General features: G+C 44.7%; 1 protein-coding gene across 5 annotated transcripts in view; it reads left to right on the forward strand.

The window, feature by feature from the left end:
- Positions 1-7,693: 7,693 nt before the first annotated feature.
- Positions 7,694-20,964, forward strand: part of frem1b (Fras1 related extracellular matrix 1b) — a 41,002-nt gene continuing 27,731 nt past the window's right edge. The window contains exons 1-9 of one of the 5 annotated variants that reach the window (XM_085264912.1): positions 7,694-7,922; positions 11,575-11,696; positions 14,578-14,913; positions 14,991-15,085; positions 15,735-15,994; positions 16,299-16,495; positions 16,852-17,175; positions 17,853-17,961; positions 18,050-18,181. In XM_085264912.1, the coding sequence (XP_085121038.1) occupies positions 14,695-14,913; positions 14,991-15,085; positions 15,735-15,994; positions 16,299-16,495; positions 16,852-17,175; positions 17,853-17,961; positions 18,050-18,181 (1,336 nt within the window). In that variant the 5' untranslated portion in view covers positions 7,694-7,922; positions 11,575-11,696; positions 14,578-14,694. The other 4 variants (XM_085264913.1, XM_085264915.1, XM_085264911.1 and 1 more) reach the window with 4 other exon arrangements.

A 20,964-nucleotide genomic window follows, 5' to 3' on the forward strand; every position in this document is an offset into this window, starting at 1 on the left:
CACTGATTTCCTTTCCGATCCGATACCAAGTAATATTCAGGGTGGTATCGACGATACTGATCCGATACCGATACTTTGTACAAAAATGTATTTTATTTATTGTATCTCAAATTATAGCGTCGTAATGATTACAGGGCATCAGATTATTTGTTCTTATCACTTAATAATGCAGGGTTCATCATATAGAAATGAAAACACTGATGTTGTGCGTTATTTGAACACCTTGCCTGCCTGCAGCACTAAAGGACTCCGTGAGAGACGTCTGTCTCACCCTAGCAGCACCTGTCCCTGTCCTCCTCTTCAGTTCGCCTCAACATACGCTCGTTATATTCTGTGATATGATTTACTTTGGGGTGTTTGACAAGGTTAGTGATGTGGCCACAATCATACATGCCAAGCCTCCTGATTTTTCTGGGAGAACACCGAATTTCAGTGCCCCTCCCGAAAATCTCCCGGAGCCACCATTCTCCCGAATTTCTCCCGAATTTCCACCTGGACAACAAAATTGAAAAACCATATCGCAGAATTCATAGCGCAGCCCAGCCAATTCCAGTTTCCAACAATGGCGGCAGCGACTTAGTTTTAATATTACTCTTATTTCTCTTTGTGGGTCGCAAAAAAACTTTTAACATATTTTCAGGTGAGAATGTAGCTGTGTAAACTTCAAATATCCGAGCCGACCGACACATCATTTTCAAACCCCCGCAGTCTTTCACTAGTCGGGTTAAACATGAGATACAAGTCACTTTGATAACTTAAAAATGTTATTGTTTGGCTTTTTCAGTGTTTTATTTGTTCGTGAGTAAATCGGTTTGGCTGAGATTAAAGTTAGTAGATTAGATTAAATTAAATTAAACTTTATTAATCCCTCGGGAGAGTTCCTCTGGGGAAAACTAATTAAACAAAGTGTGAGACGGTTGAGAGTTTAAGTCAGCGCCCGTTTATATTTTAGATAGCAAGGAGCAGACGGCAGAGTTTCACTCCATCGAGGGAGCTCGTGACATACAACCCGGCTTTCTTTAGGCCGCGAAGGCCGGGTCCTCAGGTGGAAGCAGCCTCTGAATTTGGACACCCCCGCTGTATTTTATCCGATAAATCAACACTGTAAAATGTATTTATCACCCCCCCCCCCCCTTCCCCAACAGCCCTTTTGAATGTCTACCTAATTCTGAGGTCTCAAGGTTGGCAAGTATGGCCACAACACCTCACTTTTTTTGCCACATGTATCGCAAACCACGTCTCAGCTGTTTGTGGAGATAAAATACGGCTGCACAATTATGCTCAGCCATTGTTGCGAGTGTGCACGCCAAGGGGCTGCGACACATTTACACAGCTGTATTTCGCACATGACTATGAAAGGCAGAAGAGGATGTAGTTCCTTTGAATGTAGATAATCCGAATATTATAGTTTCTTTCCACTGTGTTCCTGTTAATGATAAACTACAAATTTACCCTAAATTACTAAAATATCGATATTATAAATGATCGGTATAGAAGGAATCGATATTTCAGTATCGATCCGCACATCACTAACTCTAAAATGTCGGAGTTTCCTTGAATGCACCATCATGAAGAGAAGCGTACCTGGCTAGCATACCTGCTGGAGCACGTGGCACCCAACCTGAGCTGATGGAGGCTTCGTGCTATGAAGATGATTTAACAGGTACGTCTAACCTGACTCGCCACAGGTGCAGCCTCACAGCATAACATTCATCACCTTTACATTTATTAAAAGAACGATTAGTGTCAGTGGAAAACTCCAAAGTTTAAATATGCTATTGAATTAAAATGTAGGAGCAGCATTTCAGTTTTAATTACACGTTTTTTATTTTTTAATTATTTATTATTATTATTATTATTATTATTATTATTATTATTTTTTTTTTTTTTTTTTTTTTTTATATTTTATTTTTATTAAAATGGCTCCAGGACCTTCCAAGGGTTAAACAGGCTTAATCATCAGCTGTTTGTTCAAAGCCGTTTGGTATCCAGGTGAGATGTCAGTCAGGTATAAATGTGGGTTAAACTGGGCCACAACATCTAGAGTTTTGGCTTTCAGGCAACTAAAGTTAATGTCATGTGTTCATGCTGCCATTGTCAATAAAGTTGAGGTTGTGGTACATTACCATCGAGCTAACTCACCTGCTGTGTGACAACCTCAGTCAGAGATGGGGTCAGGCTGTATTTCTGTAGCATCTTAGACCATCACGGAGTTTCTCAGCGTGCACGCGGTCTGTGTGATGTCCACGTGGTATATCACAGGGACCACGTGGTAACGTGAACGACTTCAGTGCAGCTGAATTATCAGCGATGTGACACTAGAGCAAATATAAGACTCACAGCAACGTTCTCAACAACCTGCAGATGCTTCAGGGCAGCTTTAAGACAAGTGAACAATGAGCTACAATTATCCAGACGTGTTGAAATAAATGCATGAATAACAATGAATTTTGACACAATGAGCTACACACAATAGACGCTGGCTTGACTGTAGTGGTGTGCGGATCGATATTGAAATATCGATTCTTCCGATACCAGTAATTTATGTTCTAGAATCGATTCTTATATTAAAATATTGATATTTTAGTATTTTGGGGTAAATTTGTAGTTTATCATTAACAGGAACACAGTAGAAACTATATCATTTGGATCTAAATTGGAAGGAACTACTTCCTCTTCTGCATTTCATAGTCATGTGTGAAATACGGGCTTAAGTTTTATTTCTATATGATAATTCTGAATTATTAAGCAATAAGAACAAGTAGTCTGATGTCCTGTAATCATTATGAAGCTATATTATTATTACAATTACATAATACAATTATATATGAAATACAATGAAATATTACGTTTTTGTACAAAGTATCGGTATCGGATCAGTATCGTCGATACCACCCTGAATTTTACTTGGTATCGGATCAGAAAGGAAATCAGTGGTATCGCACATCATGACTTGACTGTTAAATCAGGAAATTATGTCGCTGTCCGGCAGATGTGCGAAAGCTGCCCCTAGACCTTTCAGACTGAAGCACAACTAGAATTTATTTATATTAGGCACCTGGAGGGAAGGATGCTAAAGCAAGGTGGCTGTTTGATTATTTCAGGTGCAGATTTCTCCTGCTGGAAATTAGATGATTCTGCTGCTTTGATTCACTTTACAATTGTGTGTGTGTTTTTTGTTTGTATGTCCCAGTTATCCTGCTGTGTGTTTTCTGATATTGAAATCAGACTATGAAAGGTTCCAGAAGGTTCCAATTAACTCCCTGTTTGCCTCTACATGCCTCGATTCATATATTAATCAGGTCCTGTAGCTCAATTATTGTTTACTGACCAGTGAAGTGTGTGTGTGTGTGGGGGGGGGGGGGGGGGGAGAGTAGTTGATGAGAGAGTAAAGGTCAAAGGTCATCTCTTGGTAACAGAGGAGGAGGAGAAGAAGAAGAAGCCGGCTGTCCTCGCGGCAGTGAACGCACCGTCGAACTGCTTCCTCATTTCATGTGGAAAAACCAACTAATTACGTGGAAATATGATAATGTATAACGCCGGGGGAGCTGCCCGCCCAGCGCCGCTTATTACCCAGACTCCCTTGTTCCTCCACACTCCCCCCCCCACCCTCTCTCTTCTGGTATTTCTCCCAGGGAGTCTCGCCCTTTCACGACTGGAGAAACATTAGCAGCCAGTCCGGCTTGTTTTGCATCAAAACAACGCCTCATTTGCATAATCTGATCTTGAGCTCCTCCCTCCTCATCACTGCCAGGGAAGGTCGATCCCTCCGCTCCCCATCTTCCTCAGGAGGCGATATCCCCCCACAGATCATCCCCACCACCTTCTCCCCTCTCCTCTTCATCATCTCATCTCATCCAGTTGTCTGATTCCTCCTTAAATATGCCTTCACCTGATACTGCAGGCTGACCTGCAGGCGTGTGTGTGTGTGTGTGTGTGTGTGTGTGTGTGTGTGTGTGTGTGAGATCACTCCTTTCTTCTCCTGAGGAGGAGGAGGGTGTCAGTCAGTCAGTGATTGTGATGTATGAGAGCTGACAGCTTCCCAGTGCGACTATCCACTGGTCACCAGTATAGCTCTTAATGGGTCTAATGGCCTGAGAGAAGAGACATACACACACAGTAAGATGGGTCGGCCTGAACCAGAACTTTCAGGATGTGAAGCTGAGTGTTAAACTGGAGCGGAATGAGCCAAACAGCTGGAGACCATCCAGATGTCTCCCAGTAGTTTTTTCTTTCAGTTATTTGTAATTTTGTTTTGACCCCAAATGTCCTTTTTTTCTCAGGACAGGAAAGAATCTTTCCAAAAGCTCCTGGGTCCACATCAGGACATTCAGGGGCTTAGGAGGGGACGGTGGTGTGTTTGGTAAACTGTGTGAAAACAGTTTGTATCTCACCTGAATATTTATGTGATGTGAGTCGGAGTTGACCTTAGCACCTGCTCAGACACTTTGACTCAGTACAGATTTGGAGCTTTTTTAGAGCCTGAGATTCATTTGCTAACTTATCATGTGACTCAGTCGCTCATTCTTAAATGTTGATGTACTTCTTCAGCACTGAAACGCTGTCCCAGTGGTGTGTTTGGACTGTCTGATGGTTCCTGTGACATTGACCATAAGGTAAAGATGGATCCAATACTGTGCGCAGTTATATAGCTGTGATATTTAAAGATAATATATTAGTAATGGCTTAAATATGAATATAAAAATGTGATAAAATTGGTCAATTCTGGTTCCAGAGACTCTCCTCTGCTCTGTGCAGAGTTATTATTTTTGCCAAAAAAAGCAAATTTTCACACATGTTAAAATGATTCTTTAAATGGACAGGTCCTCCTTTCTCCTCAGCACTCACAGGGCTTTATATACAACATGCCTCATTCACACAAACACTTTTTTTTTCTGTGCCAAAGTGCTTTCTATCTAACATTCACACTCAGAGAGCAGCTTGCATGCAGACTGGAGCAGCCAGGGATCGAACCTGCTCTTCCTGCAGATAAATTGTACAGATCCATGTTATCATGAATTCTTCGGCCATGAGAAGTGTGGCCTGGCCTGCAGCTGTGGACTCTGGCTGCAGGATCAGCTGTATTCACAGGTATGGGAGAAAGAGTTGAAAGGACTTAACTCTGTGCAGACAAACACTGGTTGTAAAGGTCAAAGGACACTCCAGAAAGGGCAGTGTTCATCTCAGAACGTGCTTCTTTATGTCTGCTTGGGATTTCGGCTGCTTTAGACTGACAGGAAGTGGAAGAACAGGAAGTGGAGCCTTCTCTTTCTCTGCAACCCGATGATGATGATGATGAGTGGAGTAGAGTTTCCTCTGACAGACAGAGCATGCTCAGTCAAGATGGAAGCTCTGAGTCTGCTATTACAGAGCCCCTCGTCTCTCCAGAGCGGCGGCTTTCTGTGGGTCGATGCCATCGAGCTGAACGGCAGCCATGACGCTGGCAGCGGCCCGTCGCTCTCCTGCCAGCACGCTGCAGACCCGAGCGGCTTTCATCTCTCTATTTGTAAGAGGCTCAGCAGGAACCACAGCTCTTACCTGATCTTCACTGAACTCAGAATCACTTTCTGGGCCACCGGAGCTGTAGGAAGAGCCAGCAGCTCAGCCCCGTTTCCACATCCGCAGCTTCAGACTTGGAGCGGTGCTTCTTCAGCGCCACAATGAAGCTGCAGCAGAAAAGTTAAAGGCCTGCAAAGTCAGAGAGAAAATTCTTCTTCTTTGCTGCTCGGCGACACGGCCTGTTTAATTATGGGTCAGCGAGGAAGGGAAATTAATCTCAGGCGGTGGAGGAGTCACGGCGTCAGGCTGACAGGGGCCCTGGGGCCAAGGGGGGCGGGCACGGGGCCAAATGCCGTGGTAGCATCTGAAGTCACCACGCAAAAGGGTAGCAGTCAAAAGTGATCAGAGAGCGCCGGACAGCGGACTGGAAGTCAGTGCGTTTCTGGCAGCGAAGCCTCTGAATGAACATAAACCCATGTGACAGACACGCTTCAACTTCACCGCCACTTTCTGAGGCCACGGCAAGGACGTGTGCACGGCCTGGGGGACGGGGGGGCTGACGATTTCAGAGAGATTGCTCCTCAGGTTTAAACTCTACACAAAGCATGAAAAAGAAATGCATTAAGAAATCACGTTTCTATTCTGAACTCTGGAAAAATGCACAACAGCGCCTCACTCAGGTACGGGGGTCCAAACATGTTGGCCATAACTACCCGAGAGTCAGAAACAGCCTAATCTGAACCTTTCCACAGTTTTTATACATACATTTTTGCAGTTTTATTGGATGGTTGGTTTGTATTAAGTTCTGCATTTACATGTATTACTTAATCAAGTGTATTTGATTTTTTTGCATTTACTTCCATTTCCTGTTTAGTTCCACATTTACATTAGCTTCTGATCACTGGATCCATTTTTTTAACAGACCTACCAAGCACTTATATGCACAATCTCTCTCTCTCACACACACACACAGATTCATACATCACGTTACTTTTTGCACAACCCACTGTCATTGTTGCACATTTCTATTGCACTGTTCTGCCTGTATCGTTCTGTTCTGTCTTTGTTTTGTTGCAATTTTTTCACACTTGCACAGTATGTAGTCCTGTATTGATTGTCTGTTTATTAGGGGTGCAACAATACTTGTATCGATATTGAACCGTTGGATACAGTGCTTTCGGTTCGGTACCATATGTATCGAACAATACAAACTTTTTTATTTATTTATTTTATCAACTTTTCTTCTGACGATGCTGTCTGTGTTGAGCGCTCAGTGGATCTGCGTTCGACTACTCCGCCTAGGCTGCAGTGTTGCCAACTTAGCTATTTTGTCGCTATATTTAGCAAGTTTTCAGGCCCCTTAGCGATAATAATTTATTTATTTTGTATTATTTATAACTTAATTTATTTGTTGTATTCTTCCTAGATTACGCATTGTGTTCTGCTTTTTTTTTTTTTTTCTAAAAAGCGACTAGTGACAAATCTGGCGACTTTTTCTGGTGTTATTGGAGACTTATTTATGACGACTTTTTGACGTGAAAGAGCGTGTTGCTCTTACTCTTAACAAGTAGCGGTGCTGCCGTGGGCACCTCACCCGTGCTAAAGCACTCACGGGCGGAGGATAGTCCTCCCCCAGCTGCAGGAGATGTTCACACCTATGCGTCCAAACTGCAAATGAATCGCGCATGAGCAAAGCCGCTGCTCCCGCACTGACTGTAATGCAGTCAGTTCTTCTTTTACTGTTATGCTGTTTTGTGGATCACAAGGTTTAAAACTACTTATAAACACACACACACAAAGTAACTCCACCAGAGTGCCTATTTCGGGTCACTTTTGCCGGTCGAAGCCCGGATAAAGGAGCAGGGTTGGAATTGTGACATTAAAAAACAATAATTGCTAAAAGAAATTTAATTTGTAGTTCTAAATAAATTCTAAATGCATTTAGGACGTTTTTTGCTCACTTTATGTCTCTTCCACGATGTTATTTCTCTCTCCAACAGCGTAGGTTACAATTATATTAACATGACCAATTATGCAAATTAGGTGATGACGTCAATTTGCGACTTCTAGCGACTTTTAGGACAGCCAATAGCGATTTTCCTTACTGAGGAGTTGGCAACACTACTAGGCTGCACTGTCGAGTGCAGATCCACTGAGCGCAGCGCAAGCTAGCAAGACAGAAGCTAAGCTCGAAATTGAACCTCCCCCACCCTCATTCAGATCTGGCGTTTGGAACTATCTTGGTTGAGGGAACTGGTGGGGGTTTTTTTGGGGGGGGGTTTGATACAGCTTGTGAACTCACTGTCTGACCCATACTCCGGAACAGTAGGAGGCGGTAATGCTCCTTTACGTTGGTTGCCAACCGCCGTTTAACACAAAGAAGAAGAACTATCTTGGTTTCTATGTGAAGCATGACCCTGATGGTAAGCGTGTCATGGACAAAAGTAAAACAGTATGTCGGATGTGCCACGCAATGTTGGTGGGAACTAGTGCGTCAGCGCAGTTAGCTTGTTAACGTGTTGACACTGTCCATCCCCACGCACGGGGCGATCCGCGGTAACTCGTTGGAGATTTGCTGCGTTATGGCATTAATGTCATTTTAACGAGATTAACGCTGACAGCACTAGTGGGAACACAACGAATATCACTGCACATTTACACTGACATCATCCTAGTGCAAAGACAAGTGGAAGCAGACAAAAACAACAAGCACATGATTCTCCTTATGGGGACCTGATATGTTTAATATGCTGCTGAGACTATAGCCCAGAAGAAGCGTATAGTATAGCTTTTATTTTGGAAAGAGCCATTTCTCTGTAATAAACTCTCTTTTCCAAAGATGAGTGATTTCTCGATCAGATAGATTTTTTTTGTTTTTGTTTCAGCAACATTACATTTAAAAACTGTACTTTTGAGTTAAAATATATATTTATCATTTTAATGACAAATTGAAAAGGCATGAACATTTTTTTTGTATCAAAAAAAATATCGAACCGTGACACCAAAGTATCAAACCGAACCGTGAATTTTGTGTATCGTTGCACCCCTACTGTTTATATGTAGCACCATGGTCTTGAAGGAACGCTGTCTCGCTTCACCGTGTACTGTACCAGAATCAGAATCAGAAAGGGGTTTATTGCCAAATGTTGAGCAGGTTTACAACATTAGGAAATTGCTGCGGTGCTTCAGTGCAAACATAGTGTCATAAATAGCACTTAAATAGTGTCATAAATAGCACTTAAATAGACATGAAAAAAAATAAAAGTAGGGATAAGAATTAAAAGTGCTACGTAGAAAGATATGTGCATGAGCTATACATGAGCTATATACATGAGAATAAGAATTAAGAGTGCTACGTTGAAAGATATATACATGAGTGCAGGTGGTGATCAGTGCCAAACATGGAATGATGCAGTGAACACAGCGTAGGGTCATGTGTTAGTAGCGGGAACAGTCATATGGTTATTGTTCATGTGTCCAACAGCAGAGGGGAAGAAACTGTTCTTATGGCGAGAGGTTCTGGTGCGAATGGACCGGAGCCTCCTGCCTGAGGGGAGCAGGTCAAACAGACTGTGTCCAGGGTGAGAAGGGTCAGCTGAGATCCGAGCTGCACGCCGCAATGTCCTGGAGGTGTACAGGTCCTGCAAAGATGGGAGTCTGCAGCCAATCACCTTCTCAGCAGAGCGCACAACACGCTGCAGTCCACTGGTTGGAATGACAGTAAAGCCACTTGACTTGACTCTTGTCAGCTTTTGGACTCTGCATGACTCACCTCTGTTCCAACCAATCAGAGGCCGAACTCACTGCCGCCCCACACGTTCGTGCCTGATGAAGACTGACCTCGACTCTCTGACCTCGTCCAATCAGCCGTGACAGAGTCATCAGCTCATCTCACTAAAGTAAAAAACCCGCAGTAGGTCTGTTTCCTCCCTCTGGGACGGTTTCCCTCCTCCAGCCGAGCCACTGCTGCTTACCAACAGGTGTTTAAATGCTGTTGGGACGAGCTTCAGACGGAGACCCGAACAGGAATGGGGAGGACACGACCTTGTCAACGCTCCTTCTGACCCCGTGAACCATTTCATGATTCTTCACAGCTCCTCAGTTTCCAAACAGTTTGTACGTTCAGTCCGCCATCTTCATGTAATCATGGTGTTCATGTTAAATTTCTTACATTTTAAACTAGACCTGAGCCGACATGATATTCCTTATGAACAAGAACATGCTGAACTCCTCCCTGAGTCAGTGTCCCAGGAAAGATGCTGATCGCTGCATGGAGTTTAGAAGATTTCCAAAATCATCAAAATGTTAATTAGCTGATGAAAAAGACTTTTTCTGCAGCAGAAATGTTATCAGGGAGGCTGAGACGCTAAGAGAATCCCTAACAGAAACCTGTAGTCTGGTAACGGCAAAAATGGCGAGACATGTTCTCGTTCGCTGCCACCAAACACCCAATCAGCTGCTGAACGGGGAAATGTAGGAACCAATCACATCTGCACAACAGAGACCGAGGACAGTTTGAGAGGATGTCAGACGAATGGACTTGTTATGGTGGTAAAGATGGAAGGCCGGAATACTCAGCGTTTGTTTACTGCAGCTGTGGTGGGAGGAGCCAGAGACAGCAAAGTCATAATGAAACCTGAAAACCTGCAGGAAAGCTTCTGTTTGGCAGAGATGCGTTTAATCAGATTTGTTCATGTAGAAAAACACACAGATAAAGACTCAGAAACACACACGACACAGACACACACTGTGATGGTGTTTGACTCTTGCCTCCAGTTTGTTGCTTTGGGTTCAGTAATGCTGGAATGGAGGGAGACTCTCAGCTGAGCTCAGACTGAATGTTACAGGCAGCACTGCTGGCTGTGAGCAGCTGCACGGTAAGAGTTTACCGCCTGAGTGAAACTGTTTCTGCTGAGTCAGCTGATCTTCTGCTGCTGGTTCTTCCATTAAGGCAGATTTTCTCCTCTGGCAGCTGCAGAAGCCATCAGAGAGCAGGGATCAGGGTAACCTGGGAGTTAACGAGGATAACAGAGCTGTGAGGCCATCAGCGGCTCTGTGGCAAAGTTTGTTTATACCAGCTTAGTTTTAAAAAGATGCAAACACGAGTTCTCGAAAGATGCCTTTCTGTCTTTATGCTAACGGTTTCCCTTCACTTCCAGTGTTTGTGCTTAGCTGAGCTGCAGCTGTGATGGAGAAAGAGCTGTTAGCAGGGTTCCTCTGATTAAACACGCCGTCAGCGATGATTCACAGCTGGATCTGCTGGTGGTCTTAAAAGCCTCACACTGAAATCAAATGACGTTCACACAGCTCTGACTTGATCGTTATCTGAGTCTTCCTACTTCATATGAAGCAAGAGCCACGTGAACCAGAAAGATCCTCACAGGTCTAATTTATATTTAAGGAGCTTCAATGATATTAACAATAACAGTTTAAGTTGCTGTGGGAACTTAAGGTTCTACCTTTTTCTTTATTCTCTGAAAGTTTAGACTTCACACAGTTTTTTTTCTTCTTCTACTAGTTAAATTGTGGGATGTCACAGAAGGGATACAAGACCCACCCACCTGCGGTTTTTAATGGGCAGCCAATCAGAAGAAAGTTGGCCTCATATATTTGAAATCATCTTAAGTCTTCATGGGTTTGTTGGAGAAACCAGAAACCTTCTCGCTGCTTTTGGGAGTTTATTGTCTGAACTTTGTGGAGCTTTGCTGCTCGTTTCACCCTGGTTTCACTCGTCCTGCCAGAAGGTTCAATTTAACATTTAAAACGTTTACACTGAAGTGTACAGATAACAGATACAGTTCAGTCTGTGGACTCAGATCTGTGAGTGAAATGTTTGGTATTCCTGATGAGGATCAGAGGCGTGTTTGGGACTCAGGGCTCTGATGTGGTTCAGGACTGAGAGCAGAAGGTGGAGCTGAGTCAGGCACACAGAGGGGGTAAACAGACGGGGGCAGTAAAACTAAAAGTCCTGGAAACTTCTCAGCACACTTCCTGTCTGCTCTCTCTCTCTGGCTGTAGAACGTCTGTGCTCGCCTTGTTTTCCTTATCTCAGTTTTCCCCCTCTGTTCCCCTCAGATGCCAGATGTGTCAGGGTGACTGACGGCGCGCGGTGGATGTTTGTGTTGTTTGTGTCACAGCATTCCTGTGAGCGTGTGCAGAAGGTGAAGAAGACAAGTATGGAGCTCCTGCAGCTGCAGGTAGGTGCCAGCTCCCTCATCTCCGACCGGCTCGTGCAGATTAAAGGATTTTCCTTCGTTATTTTCTCACCCTTTTCTCCTTTTGGCTTCCTCCTCCTCCTCCTTTAAAAAAAGAAAAACCTCACACAGCGAGTCATTGGGCTTTGCAGGCTCAGGATGAAACTTTGCCAGCCGTGTTGGTGCAGCAGGAAGCAGCGATGCAGACAGACATTCACCTGAAGCGCGACTTAGTTCAGCTCTTTAATGCCTATAAGTGATGACACGTTTTGTTGGGGAAGCTGAGCTGGTGGCAGGAAGTGACAGTACCTTTGTGTCCTTCTATGTAAAAACCCGGCATCCTTACAAAACATGTAAGTCTCTGTACGTCTACCTTTTAGTCATTACTGATTTCTGTGAATGGTGCCGCCTATCAAGCGTTTGGTTTTTTTTCTAAAATTCTGGTGCCCACCAAAGAGGTGTTGATGAAAATCACCAGGACTGCGATTAAACATGATTTTGACCAGTAATTTTTAATTTATGCAGGCTTAACATTCCAAATAAGCAACTGTTAACTAAAGTAAGAGAGATACACCCCGTCCAGTACAGTTTAACGTCCAGGTGTCTCTGAGAATGGGATTCGGGCAAATCTAAACACGTCAGCTCAGACAAGATGGAGGATGAGGGTTGAACTGTTCGAACGTCAGCCAGACAGCGTCTGAGAGGATCCATCCGTCCATCTGCGGCAGCGTCATTTGGGTCAATTGGGTCAAGTACCGATGAGCCGTGTGTAGACTGCTGACCGGTGTCGTGCCAAAAAGTGATTAGCGTTATTTAAATTTGTTTGAACTGTCATAAATAACTTGTTGGTCTATATTATATGAAACATGTCAAATGGATTCCTCATGAATGATATCCAGTCATCTTGAACCACATTCCTGTCACAAGGTAGAAGCTGCAATCAGTTTTTGGCAGTGACTTTTATACATCCTTTATCCTATATCCAGTTAAAAAATCTCATTGACATTAAAAATGCTCTAAAAGGCTCAAACAGAACAAACACAGCCCAGAGGTCCAGCTCAGGTGAAGCCTAGCAGACAGCTCGCAGGTACAGCCACCTGTGTCCACATCCACCTGTCAGTCAAAGAGGCCACGCCTCTAATAATCCTAATTTAAGCCTTAGTACAATTTAAACAGGTAATTTACAAAAACAGGCTGTTAAACGTGTTTGTTTCTGCTCTAATGTATTACATGGGAGTCTATGGGGACTGACTCACTGCTGATCTGCTGGACGTCACAGGGACTGCAGTTCGTTGTAGCTTCTGTTTCCTTCCAACCTCAAACTAATGAACCCACGCTCATCTGGCTGGATGGGAAGCGGCACGCCAGCTCTCTGCTTTGATCCTGAAAACACCCCATCACCTCCTCCTTCCTTCTCCCCCTCCCCCGGCCCGTCCAGCACCTCTGCGGGGTCATGCAGATTAACCTGTCGTTTCCTGCAGACAGTTTTGGTTGGGAGTGAAATGGAGGGTGAAGCAGTTTCCGGCTGGGAGTGTGGGGCAGTGGGGGAAGAAGCTGGGCTGGCCAGCTGCATGCTGGGAGTGTTTTTTTGTTTTTGTCTGAAGGATTTAGAGGACTTTTCATGTGGCAGAGGGGCAGTTGCAGGGATTCAGAGGGAACAGTGGAGGAGGGTTGGAGCTGCTCTGGAGTATCTGCTGTAAGTATTCTGGTCTGCTGGGTTCAGTGTTTGTGTTGGAAGAGGTCAGAGTCAGGATTACATCTGTCTCTGTTGGAGTCAGACATTATTAAATCTGCTTTAGTTTGATCTGTGTTGAGCCGTTTTCATGCAGAAAACTGACCTGTGGAGGACACACAAAGAAAACCACAAAAGAAGAAAGACTCTGTTGTTCTGCAGCAGCTCCCTGCTTCTTTGTGTGCAGTATTTCCTGCAGGAGAGGCTGGAGTCTTCGGTTTCATAGACAGGTGGTGTTCAAAGCACACCCACAGCACACTGAAGGGCAAACCAAAATGTAAATGCACACCTGTATTTATACCTGCCTGAAATAAGCTCGGGGTCGGCTGTCATGTTGTCGGTGCTTCTGTGGCATGTTGTGTCAGATGAAGACACTTTGACAGCTCATTTGCATGACAGCTGCAGTTATTTAAGACTGACGGAGTTTACAGTGTAAACTGTAAATGAGCCCATTACAGTATCAGGCAGTGCTCCTGCACAGTGTTCGGCTCCGTGCTCTCTTATTGGATATGGTTCATATGATTTCCTCTGTAAATGGTCCAATGTTAGCATTAGTCAACCAGTTCTAAAATATGATTCGCTCTGTTCCATCATCCATTATTTTGTTTTTAGGGTCTGGAAATGAGTGTGTACAAATGACTAATACAGTAAATTTAACATGAGCTTTTTGAACAGTTAAACTGCAGTAAGTGTATAAAAGCCTATAAAATAGAATAACATCTTTGTCCATCCTCTTCCTCTTGTCCTTATCAGGGTTGTGGGAGGGCTGGAGCTTATCCAGGCTACCGTAGGACGAGAGGCGGGGTACACCTGGACAGGTCATCAGCCTGTTGCAGGGTTAACACCGAGAGACAACTCATCACACTTACATTTGGAGCACATTTGGGCAGTTTAGAATCACCTAACCCCACTGACTGCATGTGTTTGGACTGTGGGAGGAAGCTGCAGACATGCAAACACCACACAGTGTTGAATCTTCTGTCTGTTTGACGTCAGACAATAATTCTGATATTATTCAGTTTGTTTCCATTCGGATTTCATATATATATTTATTTTGACGTCTCATGTGTGTGTGTGTGTGTGTGTGTGTGTGTGAAATCAGTCAAGTGACGCTGAAATACAATATGAGGTTTTCCTGTTTTCCTCCTTCAGCCCAAAGACGAGGAGTTGAGGACGATGTGAGCGGGAACCTCTGAAACCTCGGACAGATTTATTCTCCCTCAGCGTTGCTTCACCTGAACTACTGAAACCGGTGACCCCGCCCACAGCATGGCTGCCGTCCTCGTGTCCCTGCTGCTGCTCGCGGTGACGGGCGTTTGCCCTCGGACTCTGGTTGTGGTGAACTCTGCCGTGGAGGTCAGCAGAGGGCGCTCGGTTTTCATCACGAGGGCGGAGCTTCAGATCAGCGTGGACCCGAGCGCCGACTGTAAGGTGGAGGTGGTGATGAACGAGCCCGTGACTCAGAGGGTCGGGAGGCTGAGCCCACAGGTGAGGGTGGAACAGGTTGGTGCCGTATGGCAGCCGCTCAGAGGAGTTACAGGCGCTCTGCTCTGTGCACTCTGCAGGTGTTTGACTGCAGCTTCCTGGAGGACGAGGTGAAATATGTCCACGACGGCAGCCCTCTGCTGGACGAGGACGTGGTGATGCTCAGAGTCTACAGGTCAGTCAGCAGCATCCACAGGTCTGCAACATGTCTTCTAACATGTCTTTTAACCTGAGGTGCTCTGACCCTTGAGGGTCAGCTGGAAATGGCTGCAGTGCTGGGGGGGGGTCAGGGTGTTAGGGGCTTGTTCAGTGAGAGGATGGTGGAGCAGGATTGGTGGGTGATGACCGAAAGAATGAGATGGAGGATCCAAGCAGCAGAAATGACTCCTCTGAGGGCTGAGGTGAGGAGGTCAGAGTAGAAACACTGAAGGCAAGGAGTTTCGACCTGTGATTGGACATTCCTGGACTCTCCTAGGTGGAAAGTTTGAGGCCCATCTGGGACACACAGCAGATAAGATTTCAGGTGCCAGTCCAGTCCTGGAGGCACAGACATGGTCGGTTAGCTGATCCTGCAAACAGTAACAACAACCCCTCTGAGCCCAATGAAAACGGCCCCGACCCCGCTCAACACTCGCTGCCCCTCAGCAGGCTTCCTGAAGGTTGCCATTGATTTTCGAATAATGAGAAAAACAATTTCTGCAGGTTAGATTTATGGAGCGTTTACAGACGTGGCTTAAACATTAATTCAAATTTGGATGTACGTGTGATGACCTCGTGGGCCAGGTGGAGCTCTGTTTAACATGACATGTGGTGTCTGTGTGGAGGTTCACGTCCTCGGACACGCAGGTGGAGACGGTGATCCTGAGGGTCCGGGTGGTGGACTCTGGTGCGGGCGTGGTGGCACTCGGCAGCGCTCCGCTGGTCGTTCCCCAGTTCTACGGTTTATCCAACGCAATCAACGGCTCTGTGCTGAATATCAGGGCCGCGCCTGACCTTGTCTGCACCGTCAGGCTGTTGACCGCAGACACCAGCGTCCCCGCTGCGGGTCGGCTGGTGAGGGAGGAAGACTCCACGCAGAGGAAGGGTACCAAACTCATAAGATGTTTTTAATTTGCTTTGTTTCATTGTGTCATCACAGTTTCTAAAATGTAATTTAACCTTTTAAGTTGAATAAATTAAACTTTATTTACAATGTTGAGCACAAATAAAGCAAAAACTATAAAAAATATCAAAACTTAAAGATAACTGAGAGAAATGCTTAAATATAAAATACACATTAGTATAAATATAAACTGAAATGCAGGCTGCTTGTGGTTTATCTGTTTGTGTGCGTCTGGTGTTTTCCACTCACCGACTGGTCTAAAACCCTCGGCTCTCCTCTCTGATAGGTCGACAGGCGACGCTCTGCCCAGGAAACAGTCCGTGTCTTCACGACACCACCGAGGTCCACTTCCTCAAAACCAGCTGCCATGAATTCCTGAGCTCTGGCCTCAAGTACCAGCACCTCAGCCCGCCGTCCCCGGAGATCGACTACGTCCCCGTCAGGGTGGAGCTGAGAGAGCAGGCGAGCAGAGCACTGCTGGAGGTACAGGAAAGACCGATGAGCTCACAGCTCAGACAGCAGCGTGGAAACAAAGAGATTAGAAATGAGGCTCAGACTTGCTTTAAAGGAAGAAAGTTTGTAAAGTGCAGATTCTGCTGTTTGCAGGTGAGATGTTGGCAGTGAGAAGGTGACATCCCGCCTTCTCAGCTCGGCGATGAGGACGGATGTGCAGGCGGAGGTTTCGAAGCCTCCAGCATTCCTTTAAAGCATTTCTGTCTCATCGTTAGCACGTGAGCGGTGGCATAACACCTCTCACGAGTGTAACAGCAGAAGTTGTGGCGCCATGTGTTGATCTCTGCGTGGTGTGTTAAACTTTACCTGTCCTCCTCCTCCCACAGTCACAGGCCGTATGGCTGCCGGTTTTGATCCACGGGGCCATGCAGAACCAGCCCCCGCAGGCTACCTTCATGGCCTCTTTCATCCTGGAGGTGGACCAGTTCATCCTCACCCCGCTCACCACTGCCACGCTGGACGCCAAGGACCACGAGACTCCGCAGGAGAAGCTGGTCTTCAATGTGACCGTCCCACCCGCCGAGGGCTACATCACACACCTGGACGACCACACCAAGCCCATCCGGTCCTTCACATGGCTGGACCTTCACGAGATGAAAGTGGCCTACCAGCCATCCAACAGCAGCCGGGGGCGCCGCAGGAACTATGAGGTACTGAAGACGCGACAGGGCTCCAAAGGTTCTTCCAGTTTCTGTAGAAAAGTTGGAATGTTAGAAGCACCAACACTGGGAATTTTGGAGAAAACAGCTTTTTTTCAGGGCAGTGTGGCCGATATCTGAGCTTTTATTCTAGGAATCTAACCTAACGTTGTAGCTGCTAATGCTGCTTCAACTTCTACAGCATAACAGCACACCAAAGCTAACCATAGCTAACCCACCCCACACCGATGTTTCAGAGGGTCTGAGCTGGGGCTTCAGATCTGAGTGTTCGTGTTCTGTTCCCTTCAAAAATGTCTATGTCAAAAAAAGGAGACATGGAGGTTTAGGAGACGCTTCACCTTCAAGTCAGCTGTACAAAAAACAGCAGAAGGAGAGCGAGTGAGATACAATCACACAGGGTCAAAATCACTGCTGGCCTGCTTGGGCTGGAACGGCTAAAGAAATATATATTACAAAATTATTTTGACCCAGAAGGAATCGCAACTAGAAGATGATCCTGGTGTCAAATGTAGGTGAAAAGAAGACCTTTCTTTTTCTCTCACCTGTCCCACAGGCTGATATGAGCCCTGAAAGTGTACCCAGAATGCACTCTGTGAAGTTCCACACGCTTGTTTTACACACTTAATAATGTAATTTCCTGTCATTGCGTTCCCTTTTTATATGCTTAGGTGGAGTTTCAGGTGATAGACGGCTCCTATCTGACCAGCCCACCCATCGTGGTCCACGTCTCCATCAGGACATCGGAAACGAATGCTCCGAGAGTCTCCTGGAACGTGGGTACGTTCGCGTCCATCTCTGTGGCGTGAAAAATGTCTCACGGCGTTTTACTCGTTGAGGTAACATGTGAACACGTGTGCCATCTCAGGTCTAGACCTGTTGGAGGGTCAGTCCCGACCAATCACCTGGGAGCAGCTGCAGATAGTCGACAGCGACAACATTGACGCCGTTTACCTGGTGGCCGTGGACGGACCCGTGCACGGGCGGCTCAGTGTCAGAGGTGAGGGGTCAAAGGTCGGCGGGGTTGGGTTTAAGGTGGTAAATGCTCTATCGAACATCAGACAGTCAAAGTGAAGAAAAATCTTCTCCTCAGTTTTCTTTCTTTTCTTTCAGACTAATCAAGTTTTTCAGTTTTAGTTGCTACCAAAACTTTGATGTGCCACAAAATAGAATCTATAGGTGAGACTTTTGTACCTGAAGCTTCTGCTTTCTGTGTAGTCTGAGTTCTTTTGACCAATCAGATCTGAGCAGATGAAAGAAAACATGGTCGGGTGCTACGTTTATTAAAATATTAAAAATCGTTTTAATGTTAATTTTTAATCCTTGAGTAGCCAAAAATGGTACTTAATTAATAGTAGCACTCCCTCAACATAGTTTTACTCAAGTAAAAGTAAAAAGTAGCTGTCCAAGAAATTACTCAAGAGTAAAAAAGTATATAGCCTATTTGAGTACTGAGTACGTGATCATAACATCCAATTTATGTTTGAAAATGAGATAATCAGACAGACAGAAGTATAAAGTTTAGTCCAAAATTTGGTATTTGAAACAAAAGTAAATAAATATAAATAACATGATTAAAAAATAATACATCTAATAAAACGTACGTGTGTGTGTGTGTGTGTGTGTGTGTGTGTGTGTGTGTGTGTGTGTGTGTGTGTGTGTGTGTGTAAGAAAAGGGTAAAGTACTTCCAGTGACAATATATGGTGTTACTTTACTTCATCTCTAAATGGCACAACAGGCTCAGCAGACAGAATAACATTAGAACAACAAACCTTTTGTATAAACAAGAATCACTTTGACATAAACTGCAAGTTTGTGTCTGTGTCTCATGCATTTTTGGTTAAAACGTGCTTGTTATTCATTCACTGAAGTTACTCACACTGAGTCGATTAAAAGTAAGAGTAGTGATACTTTATAATAATAGTTTTACTCAAGCAAAAGTAAAAAGTACAGTAACCAAAAAGTCACTCAAGTAAATGTAACTGAATAAATATAATTAGTAGTTACTACCCACCTCTGGCTGTGACAAAATATTTTTTTAAACACCTTAAAATTTTAATTATATATATATTATGATAATTTTTTATTAAAATTATATATTTTTATTTATTTACATCAAATAAAAAGTGTGTTAAAAAACTAATCAAGTTTCAAGGATTTATGTTCCATTTTAAAATTAATGATTTATTTATTTGCGCTTAATTTACTTTTTATCTTCTCTATTTTGAGTTTAAATCTTGTTATATATAAATTATGATCCATGAGTATTTATGTTACGTCTGTTAGAAATCATCATCAAGACCAACGATAAACACAGAACAGACAGAAAGTATAGAAGATGTCGTCGACGGGTTTCGGGAAGCCCCTCGGCAACACCGCCTTGCCTTGTCCCTCCGTCCTCGACTCCCTCGCTGGTATGCTGCTCGGTCGCCTGGGACTTCTGCAAACCGGCGTCTGGCCTTTTCCGCCCTTTTAGCTCCATGTGCTGCGCGTCCATCAGGGACCGCCGTGTGGCAGGGGAAGCATATGTCTCACGGTCCTGCATGTGTTTCCTAATCAGGTGTAAAATGGGGCCAGGGCCACTTCGCCAGGGGCCGCCGCTGCCCGCCTCTCCGTCCACTTCCGTCCCTTCCAGCCCGCCGCTCGGCGAGGTCGCCTCTTTGTCTGAACGGCATCGGGACGGAGCAGATTGGAGCGACTTCTGCCATTTCATGGCGGCGTGCACAGGGAGCAGATGCACTGTCCCCAAACAGGTTTTCATGCTACCAGCTCGGAGGGGGAGGAGGTGGCGGGCGCCCCGAGGGCTTCATGCGGGCGGGAGTTAACCTTTCATGTCTGCTTTTGTGCTCGCCTCATCTTCCGCTCGTTTGTGAGGTTTAATCAGTGATTCAAGCTGCAGTCCTCACCTGAGCTGCTGTGACATCGCGCCACCTTTTCAAATTAAGTCACAACATTTCTGCTCTTTTTTTTTTTCCATGTCCCTGAAAAAGTTTCATTTTTATTTCCTGAACATGATTTTTCATCAGCGTGCTGCCGTATCCACTGACTTACATCCATAAACAGGAATTAAAAAAGGTGGAGGCAAAAATAATTTGGTATAATTACATCATCATTTTTGCCCCAGCTGTCAAAGTTCACAGAAATAAATGAAACCATGGAAACAAAAATAATGAATTTATGAATTCCAATAAATGAATTATTACTAACATAAACACATTTAATCAGAAATGAATCTGATCGTCACTGCTGCAAAAAGAACAGGAGAGAAGATTTTAAATGATTAACCACTTTTATATTTTTTTTATTTATTCTTCAGCTCCTCTAAGTTTGTACCTTTTTTAAGATTTTGGTTTTGTCCTACTTTTTACTTTATTGATCGAGATGTGTGTTTTTGTTTTTATTGGTTGTTTAATTTTCAGCAGAGGAGCTTTCACTGTGTTTGGGACAAAAACCCGTGTTGTGTAAGCTGATGCAGAAAATGATCCACAAAAATTCTCCATCCAGCATGTGACATTCAGACCTCTGCTCGGAGGAAGCCTCCTACCACGTGTTCACACTCAGATTGGGCAGCAGTTTCCTCAGATTTACAGATCGGGGTCACACAGAAGAGCTACAGTGAGGTCAGGCTGATGATTTCACAGCAGGCTGGAAAAAGAGCAGGGGTTAAACCTGCTCACTGTGCCTCTGTCAGGCTTCAAACCACAAACTTCACAACAGCGAGAACTCGTGCTTGCTTCGTCGACATGTCTGCATCCTCTATCAAAGCGCAGAAACCTGCAGAG

Source organism: Mchenga conophoros, linkage group LG23, assembly GCF_057382185.1.
Source record: "Mchenga conophoros isolate Kocher_MC1m ecotype Shallow Benthic linkage group LG23, M_conophoros_male_GT1.1, whole genome shotgun sequence".
In the NCBI taxonomy this organism is placed as follows: domain Eukaryota; kingdom Metazoa; phylum Chordata; class Actinopteri; order Cichliformes; family Cichlidae; genus Mchenga; species Mchenga conophoros.